The following is a 26,397-nucleotide window of genomic DNA, read 5'->3' on the forward strand; positions in this document are numbered from 1 at the left end:
AAAAAAAAAACAGATTTTGTGAAATTTGTGTTGCAGTTGTAAAGTCAAGTGAATGCTATAGCCTTTATTCTGACATTCTCAACAAGGGTGGCATAACTTTGCCATCCTCAGCAGTTATAAGTTGGTGCCATCTGACTTGGGGTATTGTTTGTGTAATTATATCAGATCCCTATGAATAAAGCTTTTTTTAAAAAAGGAGGTTCTGATTTAATTTTGGAAAGAACTCATTTGTCAGACACCAGTTTCAACTTCTTTCTTCATGATACACGCCTGTGTGGTGATGCTCTAAGTGAGATGTATGATAGTATAGCCAATACAGTTTCCAACACTCTGCTAAACAATTACAACAAACAAATCAATGATGGCATACTGTCAATAAAACTAGCAAATAAAAATACAAGGAATCTTAATGTATTTCAAAGGAAATAAAAATTTAGTTACATGGGGATAATGTTTTATTTGCGCTGGAATCCTGCATACAAGTAATTTCATGTTTTGCTCTTATGTATCTGATTCTGGTTTTTCCCTACTTTTTTCCTATTGAGCCTGCGGATTAAGCAAGTGCGGTGTAAGGAAAGCATAAAGGTTATACTAATTTCAAACCATATTATGTGAAATTTTATCTACCGCAAAGATTTTAAGGGAATTCCTTAAAGGGAAACTACATTTCATTTGGACGAAACGTCTAAACTGCATACAGATTCACCCTGAAATTCTGGCAATATTGTACCAAATGTAGTGTCGCCTTCGGCCGCAGTGAAATGGTGCCAGTAATTTGACGAAGTTCACATAGATGTGGATGATGCTGAATAGGACAAAAGGTCATCGGCATCGACCACAGGCGACAATGTCCAGGCTATAGAGGAACTGATTCGTAACAATCGCAGATTTTCCAATGCTGAGGACGTTCCCACGGTGGTTCTCGAAAGGCTCCGTGACCATGGAGCGGGTACTGTCGTTGAGGAACTGAACTATCGGTAGAATGTACCGACCGTTATTGACAGTGATTTAGTGTCCATGTTGAAAAATAGTGTCGCGTATCTGTGTCACATCGTAGAGCATCATTCAGTAAAAGGTAAGCTACTTTTTAAAGCCCCCCCCCCCCAAAAAAAAATCATGAAGCATTGGTCAGGAAATGGCTTGTTTGGTGAAAAACAGGTATCAACATGGTCAGTGTGATAACGTCTGGAGCAGCACGGATTCTCAGTGTGGCGACCATTGTTGCGGCTTTGCTTGACGCAGGTAGCAGAGAGAAGTGTGCCGGTACTGGAACGTCCAATGACAACATCATAATAGACATCTCCATGCATGCGAGGAGCATTCACACTGCCCTATTGAATTTATAATCTTCGTAGAGCCCAGCACCTGGTGGGATGGTATGTGCTGCCTTTGAGTACACAACATGATCACCTCTGCCTCACACATCCGGTTATTTGGATAGCAGCCCTTACATTTACGACGTGTTGAGACCGGTGGCCGTGCCCTACCCTTGAGGTCTCCAATATAACAGCATGTTGCCTGTGTTGCTCTGACGTACCTCGATACAGAGGTTATTCGAGTGTTGCCTGGGTCAGTACATTTTGCAGACATTTCACACACGACAAGCACCTTCTCCAGACCTCTCACACACTAAAAACATGTTGACATCCATTACACTGGTGCACCATTGGCCACCAGCTACTATGACTGACGAACTCTAGCGTAGCTAGATTCATGTTCCATAGATCATTTGAACGATTCTACACTGAAGAACCAAAGAAACTGATACACCTGCCTAATATCGTGTAGGGCCACCGCGAGCACGCCGAGGTGCCACAACGCGACGCGGCATGGACTCGACTAATGTCTGAAGTAGTGCTGGAGGGAACTGACACCATGGATCCTGCAGGGCTGTCTATAAATCCGTAAAAGTACGACGGGGTGGAGATCTCATCTGAAGAGCACGTTGCAAGGCATCCCAGATATGCGCTATAATGTTCATATCTGGGAAGTTTTGTGACCAGCGGAAGTGTTTGAAATCAAAATAGTGTTTATGGAGCCACTCTGTAGCAATTATGGATGTGTGGGGTGTCGCATTATCCTGTTGGAAGTGCCCAAGTCCGTCGGAATGCACAATGGACACGAATGGATGCAGGTGATCAGACAGGATGCTTACGTAAGTGTCACCTATCAGAGTCGTATCTAAACGTATCAGGGGTCCAATATCACTTGAACTGCACATGCCCCACACCACCACAGAGCCTCCACCAGCTTGAACAGTCCCCTGCTGACATGCAGGGTCCATGGATTCAAGAGGTTGTCTCCATACATGTACACGTCCACCCGCTCGATACAGTTTGAAACGAGACTCTTCCGACCAGGCGACATGTTTCCAGTCATCAACAGCCCAATGTCGATGTTGACGGGCCCAGGCGAGGCGTAAAGCTTTGTGTTGTGCAGTCATCAAGGATACAAGAGTGGACCTTCGGCTCCGAAAGCCCATATGGATGACGTTTCGTTGAATGGTTTGCACGCTGACACTTGTTGATGTCCCAGCATTGAAATCTGCAGCAATTTGCGGAAGGGTTGCACTTTGTCACGTTGAACGATTCTCTTCAGTCGTCGTTGGTCCCATTCTTACAGGATCTTTTTCCGGTCTCAGTGATGTCTGAGTTAATGTTTTACCGGATTCTTGATATTCACAGTACACTTGTGAAATCGTCGTACGGGAAAATTCCCATTTCATCGTTACCTCAGAGATACTGTGTGCCATCGCTCGTGCACCGACTGTAACACCTGGGTCAAACTCACTCAAATCTTGATAACCTACCATTGTAGCACCAGTAACCCATCTAACAAACGCGCCAGAAACTTATTATTTTACATAGGCTTTGTCAACCGCAGCGCATATTCTGCCTATTTACATATCTTTCTATTTGGATATGCATGCCTATACCAGTTTATTTGGCGCTTCAATGTATAATTGAAATGATGTGGATCGAGTCAGTTTACAGCATATGTTTCCATGGTAAGTGTTAACATTAATAAAAACGTTATTAATCTTAGTCGTACTAATGCTACTACACTTTTTTTGCTGGCTGTCAGTTTTTGAGTATAAATTCATCAAAGAAACAAAGGGAGTTGTCCAGGAAAAATGATTTTAAATTAGATTTAAAGCTTGCTTCGCTACCTGCCGGACATTATAATTTACTGGGCAAATCACAAAAATTTTTTGCGCCTCTGACAGTTTTAACACTAGACAATAAAGGTTATTTTTCACTCTGGTATTGTAGGTATAGACATCACCATTCTCCTCAAATGGTGATGGCGCACTTAAAAGACTAGCTCCTCAGAGGGGTACATACATGACGTCTGTGGGTGAACAGAACGTATTATTCTTGTTACTCGCTTTTGTGCAATCCATACTTTGTAAGTGAGGAGTTGGCCCAGAAAATCTTTCTATAATACGTTCTTCACTGAAAATATGGAAAATATATCAATAGGCTGATATGTTTGCTTCCTAGATTAGCAACTACACGAAGAGCCAAAAGTATCTGAACTGAATTGTTTGAGAAGCTCAGTACTATGCTTCTTCCAGTTCAAGATTTTATCAGTATGTACACCCAAAAATTTGGAGTTTTCTACCCTATTTGCTGACTTATGCTCATGTGCTACATCACTTGTTGCTTTGACTCTATTTGTTCTACCGAAGTGAATTTAATGTTTTTTCTTTTCAAAATTTAGGGAGAGACCATTTTCAGAGAGGTGCTTAATAATTATTTGCGAAATATCATTTACCAACACTTCTGTTGCTTTCTCTATAATACGCTTTATTATAACACTAGTATTGTCTGTAAAAAGTACCAATTTTGCTTGTTGAATCTTAAGTGGAAGGTCATTCACATACATAAGGAATAGGAGAGGACCCAAAATTGAACCACGTGGATTACCTTTGCGGTTTATCTCCAGTTACTAAAATTTTCTACCTTTCCGATATTCTGTGAATTATGCAGTACAACCTCTTGTATTCTCTTCGTCAAGTATGATTCATATCAGCTGTGAGTAAAGCCATCAGTTCCATAAAACTTGAGCTTTTCTAGGACAGAGCACAAAAAATGCCAGCTGACGATATATTATTATTTAAGGCTTGTACTATCTAATGAGTGAAGGTATAAACAGTGACATGCTAAGTAAGTTGTTTCCGCTTAAGTGTGGGAGTTCAAGCAGCATGGAATGACGCACACGTAACTGTTTTCCAATCTCTTTTCGACTCTATGTCCAGCTGTGTTAGAGCCTATGCGGCTACCAGAGGTGACAACTCTACATATTAAATTTTGCAATCTTTATGCCCCAAATCACGTACAAATTAAGTTAAGTATTGTTCCTATTATACTGTACACGTTCGGTAAATGGAATTTCGTTATTTGCTATACGTCAAGGTGTTGTAGTTTTAACGGCCAAGAGCCATGTATTTCGCAGTGGCTCTGGTTTTTGTGGCAAGCAAGTGGCAGACGTCCAGTATTCTTGAAGCGAATTCTCTCTGCGCGTCTGCGTACTGGAATAACGACCGGCCGTTAATAAGCAAGCGTGTGTTGCGCAGGAAATTGAGTGTCGGTTTCTTGGAGGTTCGCAGAAGCACGACTGCAGTTCGTTCCCCCAAACGCCACGAGTCTGCGAACAGAACTGGCGTATCTTCTCAGGAAATTGGAACCAAGCGGCGAGAGTATTTGCGTCGACATTCGCTGCTTCGTATTCATCGTGCCTTCGGCAGGCATTAACATGCCAAACACGCTGTAACGGAGTGGCATATTTTATCTGTTGCACAGTATGCTTCCCACCACGCACAGAGTAACATTTTCCTGATGTAGAGAAGCTATACCCCTTCACTGATACGTACGATGTGGCGTCCAAAAATACCCGAGATAAGTTGTTGTTGTCGTCTTTAGTGTGAAGACAGGTTTGATGCAGCTCTCCATGCCATCTATCCTATGCAAGCCTCTTCATCTCTAAATAACTAAGGCAACCTACATCCTTACGTGCTTACTGTATTCATCTCTTGGTCTCCCTCTACGATTTTTACCATCCACACTTTTCTCCAGAACTAAACTGGTGATCCACCGATGTCTCTGAGTGTTTCCTATCAACCGATCGCTTTTTCTAGTCAAGTTGTGCCACAAACTTCTTGTCTCTCCGATCCTATTCACTGCCTCCTCATTACTTACTTGATCTATCCATCTAATCTTCTGTGCACGGTGGGAAGCGCTCTCGCAACATATAAAATATGCGCTAGGTTACAGCGTGTTCGGCGTGTAAATGCCTACCGAAGGCACTATGAATGCGAAGCAGCGAATGTGCAACACAAATACTCTCACGATTTGGTTCCCGAGAGGCAGTAATTAAAACTGTTACGTCTTAAGTAGATCTTATTCTTGTGCATCATATCCAAAGTTGTCCTACTGAGAGGTTCACCCAACCGCAACGTTTCTGTCAATTTTGAAACACATGTAGGAAGTCTGTCTTTGCTAGAGTGCTTATTACCCTCCACTATTCCGCTTGAATTTCTTGCATTTCAATTAGACTTATCTCCTGCAACACCATTTCCAAATGTAAGGTTTTCAAATGTTTTCTGCCATTGTAAATAATTCACCTTTACCCTGCTCGAACAAAGATGAATGAGCGCACTGCACGAGTAGTAAATAAGATCCATAATGCTGTGTTTAAGTTGTCTGTGGTTCGTTTGCTCGCCGGTCTGTTGTGCAGCACTGGGGCTTTCTTATTTGAGGCATAGCAGCGAGCAGTTGAGTCTTTTAGAGAATGTAACGCTACGAATATGGGGGTGAGTTAATCATCCACCTAGACCTAGTACTGAGGAGAGATGAATTGGTTGTACGGCTGGAAACCAGCGTACACAGGTCTCTGGGCACGCCGGAGCAGTCCCGGTTTCCGGCTGGGTAACCAGTATGGGCGAATCCAGGTACAAAGATTAGCAGTGTCACTGGAAACGGGTAAGCCCGTTTAGGGAACTAGGGATACTAACTACTGCTTCCCAATATACTTATTCTTTAATGAACTTTGTCATTAAAGTGTATCACTTTTTCAAACCGACAGCTCAATTCATGGAATAAATACTAGAAATAAGAATAATCTTCACAAGGACTTAAAATCACTTACTCTTGTACAAAAAGGTGTGCATTATTCAGGAACACACATTTTCAATAACTTGCCAACAGCCGTAAAAAGCTTAACAACCAATGAAATTCAGTAGAACCAATTGATTTGTGCTTGTGTAATATATAGAAGTACAATCTAACTTTTGCACCATTTCAGTGCAGTAATGTGTTCATTGTAAATAAGAATTATAGTAATTCTATTACATGTTTATTACCTTATAAATAAAAAAACTTTTTTATTTTAAATTCAGTGCATTAGTGTTTTTAAAATGAATCTTTCATATAGTGTTTCATTAAAAAAATTACGATCATTCCACTTGGGACCTGTGGAATGGTACATTAGCTTATTTGTTTGAGTTGTAAATATTTGTCATGTATTATTGTTTTTCTGATATGTTCTACATCCTGGAGGACCTCATCACTACGGATCAATTGGAATGAAAGTAAATCTGATCTAAATCCCGTCGCTTGGAATTTGGACGACTGTCGCTCGCATGGTCTTTGTGCAAGAGACAATCTCCAAGAAATGTCGGAGTGTCAGACGAGCTGAAAGATGGCTTCTTACAGCTCTCTGAGGCTCTATAATAATTTACAACCAAATAGTAATGCAAATACATCGGCCATCCCAGAAAAATTAGGTTCATCCAGTGACACAACAACATTTCAAAATCTTTAAAACTACAGAAGTTAATATTTCACAGTGAATAAACATTTACACAATGAACCTCTAAATCAACAACTTTTAAATCCTTCTTGTGATTTCAGCATACGATATCTCAGATGATAGAATTACACTATAGCTGTTATCCCTGAAAGCTACGTACGTATCTGTACCTATTTTATTTACTGATTTACGACTTCTTTTCTACCTTTTTCATTATACAAATTTTTGTCAGAACACGGTATTTCCTACATTTACAGAGCAAATGAACGCAGCATCAACTGCTCACAATGTCATACTTGTGTAGTTATTTAATGAACAGTTTACTATTTTGGCAGTTACGTTTATTTAAATGATGACTGCAGATGCTATTAAAAATATGTGCTTATGTAAAAGTGGTCTGTCGCATGTGTTAACGGACGCCACAACTGGAAAGAGAACCAAAAGACGCGCCTGTCAAGAATGTACAAATAATTGTTTAAATAATATTTAACGACAATCATTTATTGTGAGCACACTTGTGCAGGAATGCTGGCTTATTTATTTATGAACCAACTATGCTTACAAGTATTGTGAATAATCTGATGGTAACCGAATTTTTATGATATTTCTTTATTTAAATATTGTTGTAAGATACTGATTTAGTCCGGAAGTGGTCATGTTGAGTCAAGTCATGTCTGTAGAGATTAAGCAAAGTGGCTTCCAAAATTTTCTCTTTGTAGCAGTTTGCACTTGTCTCGTGATCGGGAGTGTTGACGTGATACAATGTATCTAATGAGAAATTTTATATTACTGACGTAACACTGCCTTTCAAAATGACGGAAAGTCGAAATGCATAAGGTTGCTGGGAAAATAAAGAGTGGTCAAGACGTAAGAAAGGTTATCAAAAGTGCTTCCAAATGGCCGCGTCGTCTCACCGCATCTTCATCCAAATTGCAGCTTCTAGAAATGTATGAGAATACCTACACCTCATACATTATTACTGTTCTCCACGTTCTGCTGGGTGCAAACATTTGATAGGCTAAACGTACGCCATTCAGATACGTGCGCTCTCTTACCTGTGAATCCTTTGATGTCAGCAAAGAGGATGCTCACGTCTTCATATCGATGGATGTAGATCTTATGGAACTGATTTGGCACGAAAGACCCTTTCTCCTCTTCTTTGGAGATGTCTCTGATCATCTCCTTCGCTACGAAATCCGGTAGCACTGAAAAAGTTTAAAAACAATGCTCAGCATAAATATATTATTATTGACAACAGGTGTGCGAAATAAGATTTTATTCTCAACCATTATATCTATCTGTTACGAAATTGCACTGGAAAAGAGATAATTGTGTACAATTTTGATCATAAAACAAGTTAGCGGAATTAAAATGGTAAAAGAAATGTCATTTATTCATCTGTACAGCTGACGGCTCGTAGATGATATTATGTGTTTGGAGGCAAATATAATTTCAGTATTGGTTAAAAAGTAGCAATAAAAGTGCCTAAAGCATGTGTCTTTTTGTCGATGAAGGTATAGCAAACTTCCAATAGTGACATAAGGAAGCATGTACAAGTATTTATTATAACTTACGGAATACAAAAATTTATCTTGAATACCGTTTGAATTGTAATGACACGCCTTCCCCAGCTTCGAACTAAAGTATTCCATCCACAAACCAAGTTTATTTTATGTGCTAGTCCAAGAATACAACATAGGTATCGATAAGTGTTGGTATATTTGTCTTTTATTCAATAGCTTAGGATGATCATTATATTCGAAATAACTCCCATCAGATTCACTTTCATATGTAACGTGAAATGTAAGATTGAGGTAGTGGCATATGGGACTGATGCCATTTTGTTTATACTGGGATTGTGTGGAAATGCGCTTTTGAAATATTACGACCGCATCTGTATGAAGGCACTATATGAACATGGAATTCTGAAAACATTACTGTTAACGAAAACGGCTAGTAAAAAGTACTAATTCCGGTGGCATACGAAACTTATATTGCTAGATTTAAACCCTTATAGCTTTACAGAAGCTAAAGTGTTTACATATAAGCAGTCCACAAATTCACAGCTCCTTGGATGGATACAGAGGTATGTATTTCAGCTGACGATAGGGATGGAAAGATAGTGGGAACATGGGAACATGGCGAGATTCTTAGTGTGACGATGCACCGACAGATTGAATTTCTGTTAGCGCACCGAAAGTGAGATAATCACACAGCATTTTTGAGCCTGATGTAATATACCACTCACGTCTTTTCAAGACCTGCCTTAAACAGACGAATGTTATGAAATTTAACAGAAAACATAAGAACTCGTTGAAAAGTTTTATAAAACAAATGAAATAAAAACAAAAAAACATACTTAATTCCCCTAACAGAAATATATGGGCCGCACTCCACCCTCGCCAACGTATAAAGCTGTCGCAAACTGCGGGCTTCTTTTGTAATCGATCGAAACAGACATATACGAGTATGTCTTTGCATCTGTATCGATACGCAATAGCTGTGCACAGAGACTGCAATAAGTGTCTTCTCCGGATCGAATCGTATTGGCAGAAACAAGGTCTCATAATCTGTGATGATAGAAAAAGAAAGCAGGTCGAATCATATCTCCAACAGTTTCCACCTTTGTTATCTTCCAATCAAATTGAGGAACACAAACAGAGGACAATTATTGCCCCAAGCGTCTGTGAATGATTGCGTTGACAGCGTCATAGTTAAATTTTCGTGGAATACGATCAGATATAATCAGTGATTTTGTGCCAGTATACGCCCGATATTTTCTGAAGTTTGTTGGAAATCGATTGTTGTAATTGCTTGTATACGGGGCTCAACATGATGGTTATCACCGCCCTTAGAAATTCATTATGAGACAGATGTAATTAAAATTTATAAAGTACAATAAAGGCTAGATCAAATCACATTTGCTTTTCTCCACTCTTTATCAAATTATCACACTTACAAGGGGAGGCCGCCAATTGTGAAATTCAGATTCGATTCATACTGCGCATAATAAAAGCTCATGGCCAGAGGTGTAATGTGGCAAAGCACCAAGATGCACTTCTCAGCCGTTGTCGAGAAAATCGACAGTTAAAAGACACCGTTGCCGTGAAATACTCTCTACGATTAGGAATTTTCTACAGCGTGGTGGTGCAGTGGTAAGCGCTCGGGTTCGTAATCCGAAGGTCGCCGGATCGAATCTCGCGCCATGCAACTTTTTTATTGGTATTTTTTTGTAATTCATATATATATATATATATATATATATATATATATATATATATATATAATTCCCTGCAATCAGTTGCAACAATTATGCATATAATAAGTTGTTGAAAAACGTTTGTCGTGGAAAAACTGGCGACTTCGAACATCATTATGTTTTCCGCAAACAAAGTTGTATTTCACAAATGTTATTAATTGTCTTCTTAATGTTAACCACGTATAGTTAACGGAAGACGTAGAAACGAATACGTATAGCGTAAGTCAAACGTTCGAATTAGAATAGAGACCCCACGAACACAAACTTGCTGTGGCAGGTATAATATATAAACTCCGTTACTCGCTCGTTACATTTGAAGGACAGATGTTGAATGGGCCGAAACGAGCCGCCCCATAACAGCGTAGTTGCCTGCTAACTTCGAAAGAAGGTAGATGCGGTCCCTAGCGCAACTTATAACATCGTCAGTGCGGACGGGACAGCTTTGGTACACCCTGTTAAATAAACGGAAAAATGGAGGCGGTACAATTGGAGAGCGATCCGCCTTCACCAACATGCATAAGCAATTCATTAATAGTTTATATATATATATATATATATATATATATATATATATATATATATATATATATATATATATATTTGAATTGCAAAAACTAATAATAAAAAAAATATTGCATGGCGCGAGATTCGATCCGGCGACCTTCGGATTACGAACCCCAGCGCTTACCGCTACGCTATGACGCTGTAGAAAATCGTTAATCGTAGAGAGTATTTCACCGCAACGGTTTCTTTTAACTGTCGATTTTCTCGACAACGGCTGAGAAGTGCATCTTGGTGCTTTGCCACATTACACCTCTGGCCATGAGCTTTTATTATGCGCAGTATGAATCGAATCTGAATTTCACAATTGGCGGCCTCCCCTTGTTAGTCGTACTTCAGTGCACAAAAGCGACAACTGTTATTACTTTCTCTTATTGAAATACGACTATCAAATAAAAAAGACACGACACAGCGTGTCCCGAAATGGTGTTTATCTGATCACTTATAGAGTAACTGGAAAAGCCATACATCCTTTGCATACACTAAAATCTCTTGCATTTAGTTTACGTAGAAGGTTACACACAATACAAAATCATTAACCCTGTGCCTCAGCCTTCTCATGGTAATTTAAAACTGAGGTCAGGTCTGTTAATAAACTGTCTTCTACTCTCCTGACATAATACAAAATATACTCGGATAAAATGTGACGAACTGTAACCAGTACACTACAAGTATCACAAAGCCTCTAGCATCCTCGTTTGAGAAGGAAGCCTTGCGTCATGTGACCGTGTCTTACTCGAAGACATGCTAAGCAAACGTCATACGTTTAGCTAGCCGAAAGGAGATGCACCACGGCCTTATAGTCCCTTTTTTTATGTCTCAACTTGTCATCAATCGCGTTTAGCGACTCTTCCTCCGAAGGACGTATTACTGACCTTCGCAGCAATGACATTATGTCATGCAGAGGGACAGCACGCTGACTAGGGTGCATGCGTGTCGGCTACCTCATTCCCGCGTGTCCCGGTACTCGAACTGAATGACGCTTCCTTACCCTGTCTACACAACTAGAGAAGGGCGCCCTGGACGTTCTGGACTGTTTTATCCGCTGGGTACACATGCTAGATAGCCTGCAAAGAACTGACGGAATCGGTGCAGTTCAAGAATGTCAGCCCCAGTTCACGTCTAACCTAAGAATCGCACAGTGTTCGGCATGAAACACATTACACTCACTGGGAAGACGCATTGTGTTGATGATCGACCAGAACATGCTACATTATCAACTTTTATTGTCCCGAAAACTTATGAAACGTTAAAGATTTTCTAACGGTATCCATTTTATGCGTCAGCATCTACATCAGGGTTTGGACCTTTTGGTCCATTCCATCTTTTTCAAAATTTGTCAGTCCATCTCTAGATTGGTATTCCTAAGGCTGTTTTGCCCCTTTGTTCACACCATTTTACTGTTTTAGGGTTTCTTACGTCTGGCGTACGATTTATGTGTTCTTTTCATCTTAATTGTAACAGTTTTATTATATCCGTTATGATTTGCGTACTCATTTCAGCTCTAATGTCGTCATTTTTTTTTTGATCAAAATATGTCCAACAGGTATTTGAGGAAGTTCGTTTCACAAGTTTCTACTCTCTTTTCATTTCACGTTTTAAAGGTCCAGATTTCACATCCATAGAGCAGTGCAGAATTTCAGTAAAGTATCTCTGAGGTCTTTCTTTTCCAAAGTTCTGCGTTTTACTCCACAGGTCTGACTTATTTTGCATTGCATTATTTTCCCCATACGTAATACCCCACTCTAAATATTTAAATATATTAACTTCTCCTATGCTATGTTTATCAATTTCGATCACAAATAAAAAGCCTTGGCTTCTGGTGCAAGACACCAGAGTATTCAGAGGTCCAGATGTGTCTGCAAACACTTTCTTGTCACTCTCAGAAATAAAACTACTTAAAAGAGGGAAGGTAGCTTCTAAACAGAAACAAAATAAAACTGAAACAACATTTAGAGTACATTTACTCCAAGAAGAGAGCATCCGCTTACTGTACCAGAAAAGGCTTGAAGATTACATAAGTTTATATTTAAAATTGGATAACATAATAAAGGAAGCACAAACTAACGAAGCAACAGAAGCACCTGGCACAAAACAGACAAGTTTTTTCAAAAGACGTCTGCAGTACTGGGATGATTAAATAGTTAGTCTAATTGAAGACGAGAAATAGACCGACTTAAAAATTTTAAATTCCCCAGGTGACCATGTCTGATATTAGGTTATAAAAGAAAATCGGCTCTAGTAAACAGAAGTCAGGCAATTAATACACTATAATTGGGAAACAATATCACAGATATTGAACACAGTGTAAGAGGAAAACAAGACAAAGCATACAACATAACGAAGCATTTAAACGAATAAGATAAGGACAACCTAGAAATAAACACAGTATCTAAAACCTAGAAATAAACAAAAATTTGAAACTAATTGGTTGTAAAATACTACAAAACACTCTGGGCAGATGTGCAATACATCATATTAGATCTGACTGAAGCAGATAGTAATGGGGACATAATAACGATGGAGAAACTACAGGATGCAAAAACTTATAGCAAGAACAGGAAGACTCCAGGACGAGATAAAATCAATTTAGAACTGATAAAATATATATCAAATATAGCAAAAAATAAGAACTCTAGATTTTAAGGTCATGTGCTCACAAAGTGGTTGTAGTCCAGATACGCCCAGTTTATAAGTAAGTAAATAGACAGGAATGTTACAACTACAGCGATATTAAGCGGCTAAATGTATGTTACAAATTGTATGCTAGAATTTTAATAAAATGACTATCGGCAATCGCTGAAACTACACTATCAGTTGCCAACATGTTTTGTGCAATAGAATCATGCTCAGATTGTATGTTGACTGTGACACAACAAACAGAAAAACACAGTGAATTCAATATACCAAGTTTTCTTGCCTTCGTTGACTACGAAAAGGCGTTTGCTAAAGTAAATTGAAACAAGCTGTGAGAAATTTTAAGAAACAGGGACTCATCTCATCTGGTAAGAGCTGTACAGGGTTTATATAGGAATAAAGCAATAAAAATAAAAAGGAAAATAGAGGGCAGCAAACATAGCATGGCTGAAATAAAGCAAGGAGTTATACAAGGGTGTTCCCTTTCAACTACTCTTTTTAGTATAAATGTCGACGATGTAAGTAAAATATGCGTACAGACAGTAAAACATTTCAGCATCAACAGCGTGGATATTAGTACATTGCTTTTTTGCTAACGGCTAAGTAATTAGTCAGTGTGAAAATGACCGTCAATAATCTGTTTTAAATTCAAGTAAAATAGCCAGTCAATACAACCTGAACATCTTCTTCACGAAGACAACATCAATGGCTTTTTTAGGACACCAGCACTTGCGAGTTAATATCCATCCTATAAACTTACGCCTTAACGTATCAATCACCCATGTCAACATTTTGCTTAAAAAAATTTAATATGTGCATTACTCCATTTTACAGTGAAACATATTTTCACACGCTGATCCCACGACGTACGTCTGCTACAAAATAATCGCAATACTAGAAGCTTAAATCTAATGCTCTGTCTGCATCGTCTCCAAACAGGATCAATGGGAGAGCGTGGAACGTTTTTAAGGGGGGCTACGAGATTCATAGTACGATGAGAGCGCAAAAGGAATTGAATACAATATCCAATGGTAGCCGTCCTTATCAGATGCTATACTGAATTTGCGTTTGATTTATCACCTCTTCTAATTCTCGAATCTTTGCAAAACGACTAATACTGATATACTGTCATTGGGCTCGAGAAACAGCTGGAATCACTAACACCGAATAAGGTGTGTGGATCAGGTGGAAACTCTGTCAGATTCTATATGGAATTCGGTGTTACCACATCTGTTAACCGCACCGTACATTCCCGAAAAAAAAAGAAGAGTCCAGTGGTTGGAAGGAAGCACAGGTCCCATCCGTCTACTAGGAAGATAGCTCACAAAACCACTGTCCAACATCTTTGGCATCAATCTGTGGTAGAATCTTAGAAGTACTGTGAGTTCATGATGTGTCTGAAAGAGAAAGACATCTTCCATGCAAGCAGCTTGGTTACTGAAAATATCACTCTAGAGAAATCCAATTCGCTCTTTTCTCACATTGCCTCCTGAGAGCCATGGAATGAAGCCAAACATGTAAATGCAGAGTCACTTTAGGCAAGAAGTCTCTCAGGAGATCTTCGAACTCCTCTGGCATTGAATGGTAACACACTTTTCCTGGTAACCAGTATACATTGAGGTGACAAAAGACTAGGTTTACTTTCTAAAATCGTGTCGAACTTCGAACCTCCTATTGCCATGCGTACTGCAGCAACTAGACGTGGTGTGGACTTAACAAGTCGTTGGAACTCCCCTGAAGACATATTGTCCATGCTGCCTCTATAGCCGTCCACAATTGGAAAAGTGTTGGTAGTGCAGGATTTTGTGCACAAACGGACCTCTCGATCTGGTCCCACAAATGATAGATGGAATTGGTGTTGGGTGATCTGGGTAGCCAAATCAGTCTTTCGAATAGTCCAGAATGTTCTCCAAACCAATCGCAAACAATTGTGGCCGATGACATGGCTCATTGTCGTCCACAAAAATTCTGTCCATGAATGGCTGTAAATGGTGTCCAGTCAATGATCGGTGCAGTTGGACCATAGGACCCAGCCCATGCCATGTAAACAGAGCCCATACCATTTGGGGCCACTATCAGATTGCTCAATACCTTGTCGACAACTTTGGTCCACGGTATCATGGGATCTGCGCCGCGCTCGAGCCCTATCATCAGCTCATACCACCTAAAATCGGGACTCACGTGACCAGGTCACGGTTTTCCAGTCGTTTGGTCCAACTGATGCGGTCACGAGCCCAGGAGAGGCGCTGCAGGTGATGTGCTGTTAACAAAGGCACTCGCGTTTGGTGCCGCAGCCCACTGATGCCAATTTTCACAGCTTTCTCCTAACGGAAGCGTTCGCCATACGTCCCAAACTTATTTCTGCGGTTATTTCAAGCAGTGTTGCCTGTCTCTTTGCAATGACAACTGTGCTCAAACGCCGCTGCTCTCGGTTGCCCTGTGAAGGCCGTCCACCACTGCGATGTCCGTAGTGAGAGGCAAGGCCTGAAATGTGGTACTCTCGGCACGTTCGACACTGTGGATCTCGGAATATTGAGTTCCCTAACGATTTTAGAAATTTAATGTCCGATGCGCCTAGCTCCAACTACCATTCCGCGTTAAAAGTCCGTTATCTCCCGTCATGCGGCCATAATGACGTCGGATATCTTTACACATGAATCACCTGATTATAAATGAGAGCTCCGCTAGTGCACTGCGCCTTTATACCTCGTGAATACAATACTACCGCCATCTGTGTATGTTCATATCGCTACCCTTGCCTTTTTTCATCTCAGTGTAAATGTTTTTATCACCTCATTAACATGTTCCGGGATTATCCCCTCATCAGAACTGTGATATGAAACATACAGTGCCAGACAAAATATTAAAAGACACACATTGCACAAAGCAGTGAATCTGACAGGAACGTTTGGTCCACAAGTCACAGATCTGATGATGAGCTTATCCCAAAATACGAAATGAGATGACAAATAAAACATTACATTGGTTACTACGACAAATGTATTGCCGTATGTGGTATTTCTTGACTTCCAAGAAGCTTTTGACTATCACGCCAACGCTTTTTAACGAAACTACTATCAAGTCAGATATCAAACAAAATTTGTGACTGGATTGTGAATTTATCGGTAAAGAAAACGCGCCCATGTGATCTTAGATGGAGGCTCATCGACAAATAAAGAATTAACTTCAGGTGTGCCCCAGGAAGCCTGTTGTGGCCCTTGCCGCTCTTACTGTACACTGATGACTTGGCAGACATTATTAATGGAAGCCTCAGACTTTTTGCAGGAGTGCAGACGAAACACAGCCTATAAAACTGCACAATTATTCAGTCAGATTTTGGTAACATTTCGATGTGATGTAATGACTGGAAATATACTTCAGACATTCGGGAAATTAAAACTGTGCACGTCACAAAATGCATAAATGTAGCATCTTTTGACTACAATATCAGTCTCAGAGTTTCGGATCAATTCACTCGCTCAGATATCTGTGTGTAGAAAACTTGTGGGGGTATGAAATGGAATGAGCCCATGGGCTCAGCCGCAGGTAGCGCAGTTGTTAGGATACAAAGTAAATGCAACCAATTTATGAAGGAGATTGCTTACAAAACATTGGTGCGAACCATCCTAGAAAGTTTCTCAAGTATGTGGGACTAATACCACATACCAGTGCAGAGTGTTGTGCCTAGCGGATAGTTGTACCCAGAAACACATGATGTTTTTTAGATGCTTCAGTTACAGAATTTCATGGGGAGTAAAATACTGTATATTTTTAGTACTATTTATGTAACGTGTGAACTGTTAAGCTGTACCTGGTCGGTCATGAACCACCCTGTAGCTTGAAGCAAAAGAAGGTCTTCTACCACGGTACATGTGATACTTGAAAATGAATTGAATTTCTTCAATATCTTAACAATTTTGTCTTTCTTGAAAATGGAAATCTGTGTTGCAGGTCTAATCGTGGCAGTACGTGGGAGCGAGCTCTCGATGCAGAAAAGAGGTAGAGATATTCGTCGCAATTTTACAGGAGCTGAGCCGCCACCAGCGCAGACGTTGACACCATCCGCGACCGCATTACGTAGTTAGTGACCAATCAGAAGCCGTCTGTAGGGTATATAAGACCATCACAAGGGGTTTTAACAGTCAGTTGCTCCTGACAAAGACGATGATAATCGTCGGAAGCTCATGGTTTTAGCCTCAACTGACGCGGCATGAAGTCCGGGAATGTTTTATACAACGAAATTTGCGTTAGTTTCCAGTAGTTCCCGTTTCAATATGTATTTAACCTGTAACTAGTTTCTGAGTTACTTCTATTCAGTTTGAAATTACTTACTGATTATTGTTGTGTAGTACAAAAGTATTGTAAGAGATAGCCAACTGGATAAATATTTTCCTAGGTACATGACCATGTTATACCTTGGAATATGTTTTCTCATTTTGAGAACCCTTAATTTTCCAAAGTGCTTTTCGTAATTTTGGAAAAAGAGTGCAGCACACAAAAAATGAATACCATCACATAATAATAATAAAAAAATGGCCAGGTGCGATTGGACTCGCACGCTGAGGGATCTGTACAAATTTAATTATGTGTACAAACGATTCATCCGTTCCGGAAGGCTATTGGTATTTGGCTCTTATCGACATTTCTACTGGCAAGGTAGCGGTGCAAGGAATTCCAAGACTTTCGAGAATGTCTAAATTTCAAGTTTGAAGTCGATAACAAATGCCAAAATAAATATTTTTTTTCATGTGATGTAATTATAAATTAACAATTTTCTGATATTTTTCCTTTACTTGTACTGCGAAACCTTTCTCCTTGCCAAATTTAATGACTGTGCGTCAAGGGGAAACGCCCTATAGGTTTTAATGAGTGAGTTTGCGAGTACCAAAATATGTGTCATAAATGGCCATGTCTTTTGACTGCACTGTTGTAGAAGCTTCACTTTTTTTTTACTTCGCCAAGGGACCGCAGAGTTTTATATGTGATGACATAAATTTAAACTTGCTACGTCTACCCGTTCCCGAGAAAAAAATGTTGTTAACAGACGGCAGACAGACAGTGAGTCTGATAACAAATGAAGAAAAAAATTTCTTGTGATACGATTACAAATGAATAATTTTCCGGTTTTTTTTCCTTTGGTTGTAGGGTGAAACCTGACTTCTTGGAAAGTTTCATGATTCTGGGTCGAAGGGAAGTGCCCCTCAGGTTTTGATATCTGAATTTGCGAGTACCAAATTTGTGACGTAAATGGCCGTATTTTTGGATGGCATTGACTTAGAAGCTTCATTTTTTTTACATCGTCAAGGGACAGTAAACCTTAATATGTGGCATAAATCTCAACTTGCTACGTCAGCCCATTCCTGAGAAAAAAAATTAATCAGTCGGACAGACAAACAGACAGAAAGACGTAAGGAAAGACAGCAAATTGATTCTATAAGGGTTCCTTTTTTTACCAGCTGAGGTACGGAACTCTAAAAATGGAATAAGAAAATATATTAAACTTCTGTTGCACGGCTGGCTACAGGCGAAAGTTTGAAAACAATGTCCCCTACTAGCGGCTAGCAGGCCACATTGAATGCGCACACAAAAAAGGCAGCATGGGTGTCCCTGGTCTGGCTCATGGGACAGCTCACGGAACTGCTTAAAAATCTGAGCTGACAGACGAGTGAAGATAATCACAAACTATCCTGTAGAGGTCCATGCAACACGAGCAAAGGTAAGGATGTGACATACGTGAGTAACGGAAAAGAAAACTGAGGGTGTGTTAGATGACAATCAGTTTGCCTTTAGGAAAGGTGAAGACACCAGGGAGACAATACTGACGTTGCTGTTGATAATAGAAGCAAGACTTAAGATAAATCAAGACACTTCCAGAGAATTGCGTTCGACAATGTAAAATGGTGCAAGACGTTAGAAATTCGAAGATAAATAGGAATAAGCTAAATGGAGAGACAGGTGTTATACAATATTTACAAGGGCCAATAGGGAATAGTAAGAGTGGCCGACCAAGAACGAAATGCTCGTATTAAAAAGGGTGTAAGATAGGGATGTAGTCTTTCGCCCCTGCAGTTCAGTCTGTGCATCGAAGAAGCAATGATGGAAATAAAAGAAAGGTACAGGAGTGGGATTAAAATTCGCTGATGACATTGCTGTCCTGAGTGAAAGTAAAGAAGAATTACATGATCTGCTGAATGGTATAAACGGTATAATCAGTAGAGAATCGAAGAAAGACGAAAGTAATGAGAAGTAGCAGAAATGAGAACAGCGGGAAACTTAACGTTAGGGTTGATGGTCACAAAGTAGATGACGTTAAGGGATTCTACTACGTAGCCAGCAAAATAACGAATGACGGGCGGAGCAAGGAGGACACCAAAAGCAGACTAGCACTGGCAAAGGGGGCATCCCTGGCCAAGAGAATTCTGCTAGTACCAAACATAGGCCTTAATTTGACGAAGAAATTTCTGAGAATGTACATCTGGAGTACAGCATTGTATGGTTGTGAAACGTAGGGAAACCAGAACAGAAGAGAATCGAAACATTTGAGCTGTGACGCTACAGGCGAATGCTGAAAGTTAGGAGGACTGGTAAGGTAAGAAATAGAAGGTTCTGCACAGAATCAGAGAGTAAAGGGACATATGGAAAACTGAAAAGTAGAAGGGACAGGATGATAGGACATCTGTTAAGACATCAGGGAATGACTTCCATGCTACTAGAAGGAGCTGTAGGTGGCAAAAACTGTAGAGGAAGACAGAGATTGGAATACATCCAGCAAGTAACTAAGGATTTAGGTTGCAAGTGCTACTCTGGGATGAAGAGGTTGGCACATGAGAGGACTGCGTAGTGGACCGCATGAAACCAAAGAAGACTGATGGAAAAAAAAAAGGCTGAGGCTTTTACATCCCATGTTAGATCGGTTAGTCAAAATTAGTTAGTGTCAATAGTTTTAATGTATGGAGGACTTCCCTATTGAGGATACCAAATTAATTTTTTATAGAATGATAGTCGAAGGTATTTTAGTGATTAAATAAAATGGACAGCACTGCCGCAGACAGTAAGACAGAGCTCAATGTAGCGGTAGACTCGAGTGGTTTAACCTATGATAATTGTCTGCGTCTTCCCAATGGTGATGAAGAAATCCCATGAGGCTTGTAAAACTGAGATATCTATTACTTACATGCATTTCACCGACAAGCTGTCATGATAACACGCAATAAGTTCCATACATACAGCATATGTAAATTATCTGTAGTGGTTAGACCAGAAAAGTTAAGATGATGGTTTTAATGCTTTAGGTGACCTAGATTGTCTCCCTCCATTTCAGTACCACGCTCAAAACGTTCATGCAGCCATGTGAAACTGTCAAAAAAGTATTTCTTTGGTCTATTGTGCAACTTCTACGTGCTTATCGCTAAAGCATTGACACTTCACGGGAATTTCTACACTTTATCATTTTGTGTCAGGCCCACGCTGATAATATGTTGTTACCAACAGCCCAAAGAACGACTTTTTGACAGTTTCACATGACTGTATGAATTTTCTGTTTGTTGTACCCAAGTGGAAGGAGATTATGTAGATCAACCAAAGCATTAAAACCATCATCTTAACTTTTCTCATCACCTGTGATGATATTTTCTAGAAAAATTTGTGTTCAAATCAAGTCGCTGAAGGCGTCTATGCATTGTTGTTTTTGTTTGGGAGTCAAGATGTGCAGGACGAACACTGCACACTTTTCTTCTCAAAACCTTCTGGAGAACGTCTTGAACACTTGATTTACAGATGATCAGTTCGTTGCGTCACTGCGATTTGTGACATTGACACACTATTGTCGCACGTCCCTTAATTAACACTGCGTGCGTTAATTCTGATTAATTGACTGGTCGAATGCACACCTGTTGTTTACAGTTATTACTTCATGCTGCCACCGTAAATACTGTGCTGTCGTCGCTTATACGCCATTCTCGGAACTTTCTGGGTGGACGGTGGAGGATCGGGAGTATAAGCTTTTTTTCTTTCTTTAGGCATGGTGGTTTCCTGTGCCAGTTAGGGTAACGACGGTGACCCAGTTAGCTTTGCGGCAACACCTGTTGGCGGCCGACGAGCATTTTGTCGCTGGGCCGAAGTCCGCCGGTGGTAAGTGAGGCAGCGCGTGACAGGGCCGCCTCCCGGGGGGATTCCCCGCCGTCCGCACGGCCTCGTTGCCAGCGACAAATGGGCGTCCCCGAGGCAGCCATGTGGGTCAATGGCGACATTGTGGCCGACAAAGGGTTCCCACTGGCGGACACGGGCAACTGTACTGCTCAGGTCTGCCTCCAGAAGCGCAGGATACTGCTGTGTGTAGTGGGGCTGCCGACTGGGAGCGAGCCCCTTAGGGATCAATTCTGGTGCCTCTGATATTGTTGCTCGAGCTTCAAATACACCGAAAAAAACTGGAAGATACAAACTAATAGTTATTTTTGCAATAACCTGTAAATAATAAAGAGAGCAAAATCACGTGGCAGTGTGCAGTGAGGCTGCAGAATGGGTTCGAGTCTCCTGAGGATCAATTTTGGGTCCTCTGCCACTGTACCGGAGATTCAAATATTACAAAGCATTCCTTCTCTTTAATTTCGACAGAAACAATAAGTGGAAAATCAAAAGTACGAAAGATGTAATATATTAATGAATGTTTAGCTCTACAGGGCTCTAGACCTAATCAATAAAGCGAAAACAAGTTACAGAGCCATTAAAAAATGGTTCAAATGGCTCTGAGCACTATGGGACTCAACTGCTGACGTCATAAGTCCCCTAGAACTTAGAACTACTTAAACCTAACTAACCTAAGGACATCACACACATCCATGCCCGAGGCAGGATTCGAACCTGCGACCGTAGCGGTCGCGCGGTTCCAGACTGTAGCGCCTAGAACCGCTCGGCCACACCGGCCGGTTTGTCCGCCGCTCGTGGTCTCGCGGTAGCGTTCTCGCTTCCCGCACACGGGGTCCCGGGTTCGATTCCCGGCGGGGTCAGGGATTTTCACCTGCCTCGAGATGACTGGGTGTTTGTGTTGTCCTCATCATTTCATCATCATCCAGGAAAGTGGCGAAATTGGACTGAGCAAAGATTGGATACTTGTACGGGCGCTGATAACCACGCAGTTGAGCGCCCCACAACCCAAACATCATCATCCCACACCGGCCGGCCTACAGAGCCATTAACCTAGCATAGATTATGAAAGGAAAAAGGATAAAAATGATTTGTTGTCCACGGAGAGTAAGTGATTATCTAATTACGTTCTTTTATTTTCATGCAACAACAATCATAAAAACATTTCATAATACAATTACTGGTTGCTACAAGCATTGGCGGCCGAAGACTTTCGGCATAAGAAGTCAGCCTCATTCTGCCAACGGCCTTGTCAAAGAGGGCGGAGGAGCGGATAGAGGTTCAGGGCACTCTCTTGTCCTAGGGGTGGGAAATTGCCCCTAAAGGCGGAAGAATCAGCAATGATCAACGACATGAGGATGCAGAAGGCAATGGAAACCACTGCATTAAAGACACGTAACGTGTATCCACAGGACATCTGGCCCGTAATTGAAGAAGTGTCATGATGATCTCTCCATTGGCAAAAGATTCCGGAATAGTTCCCCATTCGGATATCCGGGAGGGGACTGCCAAGGGGGAGGTTACCATGAGAAAAAGATTGAATAATCAACGAAAGGATAACGTTCTACGAATTGGGGCGTGGAATGTCAGAAGCTTGAACGTGGTAGGGAAACTAGAAAATCTGAAAAGGGAAATGCAAAGGCTCAATCTAGATATAGTAGGGGTCAGTGAAGTGAAGTGGAAGGAAGACAAGGATTTCTGGTCAGATGAGTATCGGGTAATATCAACAGCAGCAGAAAATGGTATAACAGGTGTAGGATTCGTTATGAATAGGAAGGTAGGACAGAGGGTGTGTTACTGTGAACAGTTCAGTGACTGGGTTGTTCTAATCAGAATCGACAGCAGACCAACACCGACAACGATAGTTCGGGTATACATGCCGACGTCGCAAGCTGAAGATGAACAGATAGAGAAAGTGTATGTGCATATTGAAAGGGTAATACACTATGTAAAGGGGGACGAAAATCTAATAGTCATGGGCGACTGGAATGCAGTTGTAGGGGAAGGAGTAGAAGAAAAGGTTACAGGAGAATATGGGCTTGGAACAAGGAATGAAAGAGGAGAAAGACTAATTGAGTTCTGTAACAAGTTTCAGCTAGTAATAGTGAATACCCTGTTCGAGAATCACAAGAGGAGGAGGTATACTTGGAAAAGGCCGAGAGGTACGGGAAGATTTCAATTAGATTACATCATGGTCAGACAGAGATTCCGAAATCAGATACTGGATGGTAAGGCGTACCCAGGAGCAGATATGGACTCAGATCACAATGTAGTAGTGATGAAGAGTAGGCTGAAGTTCAAGACATTAGTCAGGAAGAATCAATACGCAAAGAAGTGGGATACGGAAGTACTAAGGAATGACGAGATACGTTTGAAGTTCTCTAACGCTATAGATACAGCAATAAGGAATAGCGCAGTAGGCAGTACAGTTGAAGAGGAATGGACATCTCTAAAAAGGGCCATCACAGAAATTGGGAAGGAAAATATAGGTACAAAGAAGGTAGCTGCGAAGAAACCATGGGTAACAGAAGAAATAATTCAGTTGATTGATGAAAGGAGGAAGTACAAACATGTTCCGGGAAAATCAGGAATACAGAAATACAAGTCGCTGAGGAATGAAATAAATAGGAAGTGCAGGGAAGCTAAGACGAAATGGCTGCAGGAAAAATGTGAAGACATCGAAAAGATATGATTGTCGGAAGGACAGACTCAGCATACAGGAAAGTCAAAACAACCTTTGGTGACATTAAAAGCAACGGTGGTAACATTAAGAGTGCAACGGGAATTCCACTGTTAAATGTAGAGGAGAGAGCAGATAGGCGGAAAGAATACATTCAAAGCCTCTTTGACTGTGAAGATTTGTCTGATGTGATAGAAGAAGAAACAGGAGTCGATTTAGAAGAGATAGGGGATCAAGTATTAGAATCGGAATTTAAAAGAGCTTTGGAGGACTTACGGTCAAATAAGGCAGAAGGGATAGATAACATTCCATCAGAATTTCTAAAATCATTGGGGGAAGTGGCAACAAAACGACTATTCACGTTGGTGTGTAGAATATATGAGTCTGGCGATATACCATCTGACTTTCGGAAAAGCATCATCCACACAATTCCGAAGACGGCAAGAGCTGACAAGTGCGAGAATTATCGCACAATCAGCTTAGCAGCTCATGCATCGAAGCTAATATACAGAAGAATGAAAAAGAAAATTGAGAATGCGCTAGGTGACGATCAGTTTGGCTTTAGGATAAGTAAAGGGACGAGAGAGGCAATTCTGACGTTACGGCTAATAATAGAAGCAAAGCTAAAAAAGAATAAAGACACCTTCATAGGATTTGTCGAACTGGAAAAAGCGTTCGACAATATAAAATGGTGCAAGCTGTTCGAGATTCTGAAAAAAGTAGGGGTAAGCTATAGGGAGAGACGGGTCATATACAATATGTACAACAACCAAGAGGGAATAATAAGAGTGGACGATCAAGAACGAAGTGCTCGTATTAATAAGGGTGTAAGACAAGGCTGTAGCCTTTCGCCCCTCCTCTTCAGTCTGTTCATCTAGGAAGCAATGACAGAAATATAAGAAAGGTTCAGGAGTGGAATTAAAATACAAGGTGAAAGGATATCAATGATACGATTCGCTGATGACATTGCTATCCTGAGTGAAAGTGAAGAAGAATTAAATGAACTGCTGAACGGAATGAACAGTCTAATGAGTACACAGTATGGTTTGAGAGTAAATCGGAGAAAGACGAAGGTAATGAGAAGTAGTAGAAATGAGAACAGCGAGAAACTTAACATCAGGATTGATGGTCACGAAGTCAATGAAGTTAAGGAATTCTGCTACCATCATCATCATCATCATTTAAGACTGATTATGCCTTTCAGCGTTCAGTCTGGAGCATAGCCCCCCTTATACAGTTCCTCCATGATCCTCTATTCAGTGCTAACATTGGTGCCTCTTCTGATGTTAAACCTATTACTTCAAAATCATTCTTAACCGAATCCAGGTACCTTCTCCTCGGTCTGCCCCGACTCCTCCTACCCTCTACTGCTGAATCCATGAGTCTCTTGGGTAACCTTGCTTCTCCCATGCGTGTAACATGACCCCACCATCTAAGCCTGTTCGCCCTGACTGCTACATCTATACAGTTCATTCCCAGTTTTTCTTTGATTTCCTCATTGTGGACACCCTCCTGCCATTGTTCCCATTTACTAGTACCTGCAATCATCCTACTACTTTCATATCCGTAACCTCAACCTTGTTGATAAGGTAACCTGAATCCACCCAGCCTTCGCTCCCACACAACAAAGTTGGTCGAAAGATTGAACGGTGCACAGATAACTTAGTCTTGTTACTGACTTCCTTCTTGCAGAAGAGAGTAGATCGTAGCCGAGCACTCACTGCATTAGCTTTGCTACACCTCGCTTCCAGTTCATTCACTATGTTGCCATCCTGTGAGAATATGCATCCTAAGTACTTGAAACTGTCCACCTGTTCTAACTTTGTTCCTCCTATTTGGCACTCAATCCGTTTATATTTCTTTCCCACTGACATTACTTTCGTTTTGGAGATGCTAATCTTCATACCATACTTCTTACATTTCTGATCTAGCTCTGAAATATTACTTTGCAAAATTTCAATCGAATCTGCCATCACAACTAAGTCATCCGCATATGCAAGACTGCTTATTTTGTGTTCACATATCTTAATCTCACCCAGCCAGTCTATTGTTTTCAACATATTATCCATAAATAATATGAACAACAATGGAGACAGGTTGCAGCCTTGTCTTACCCCTGAAACTACTCTGAACCATGAACTCAATTTACCGTCAACTCTAACTGCTGCCTGACTATCCATGTAAAGACCTTTAATTGCTTGCAAAAGTTTGCCTCCTATTCCATAATCTTGTAGAACAGACAATAACTTCCTCCTAGGAACCCGGTCTTATGCCTTTTCTAATCTATAAAGCATAGATACAATTC

General features: G+C 40.7%; 1 protein-coding gene across 1 annotated transcript in view; it reads right to left on the minus strand.

Annotated features, from left to right (window-relative positions):
- The window catches only part of LOC126458343 (adenylyl cyclase 78C-like), a 788,789-nt gene that overhangs the window by 170,421 nt on the left and 591,971 nt on the right, over positions 1-26,397 (minus strand). Inside the window, exon 6 of the mRNA XM_050095308.1 lies at positions 7,869-8,018. Coding sequence (XP_049951265.1) covers positions 7,869-8,018 — 150 coding nt within the window. The remainder of the gene's footprint in view (positions 1-7,868; positions 8,019-26,397) is intronic.

This window comes from Schistocerca serialis, chromosome 2 (assembly GCF_023864345.2).
Source record: "Schistocerca serialis cubense isolate TAMUIC-IGC-003099 chromosome 2, iqSchSeri2.2, whole genome shotgun sequence".
NCBI lineage: Eukaryota > Metazoa > Arthropoda > Insecta > Orthoptera > Acrididae > Schistocerca > Schistocerca serialis.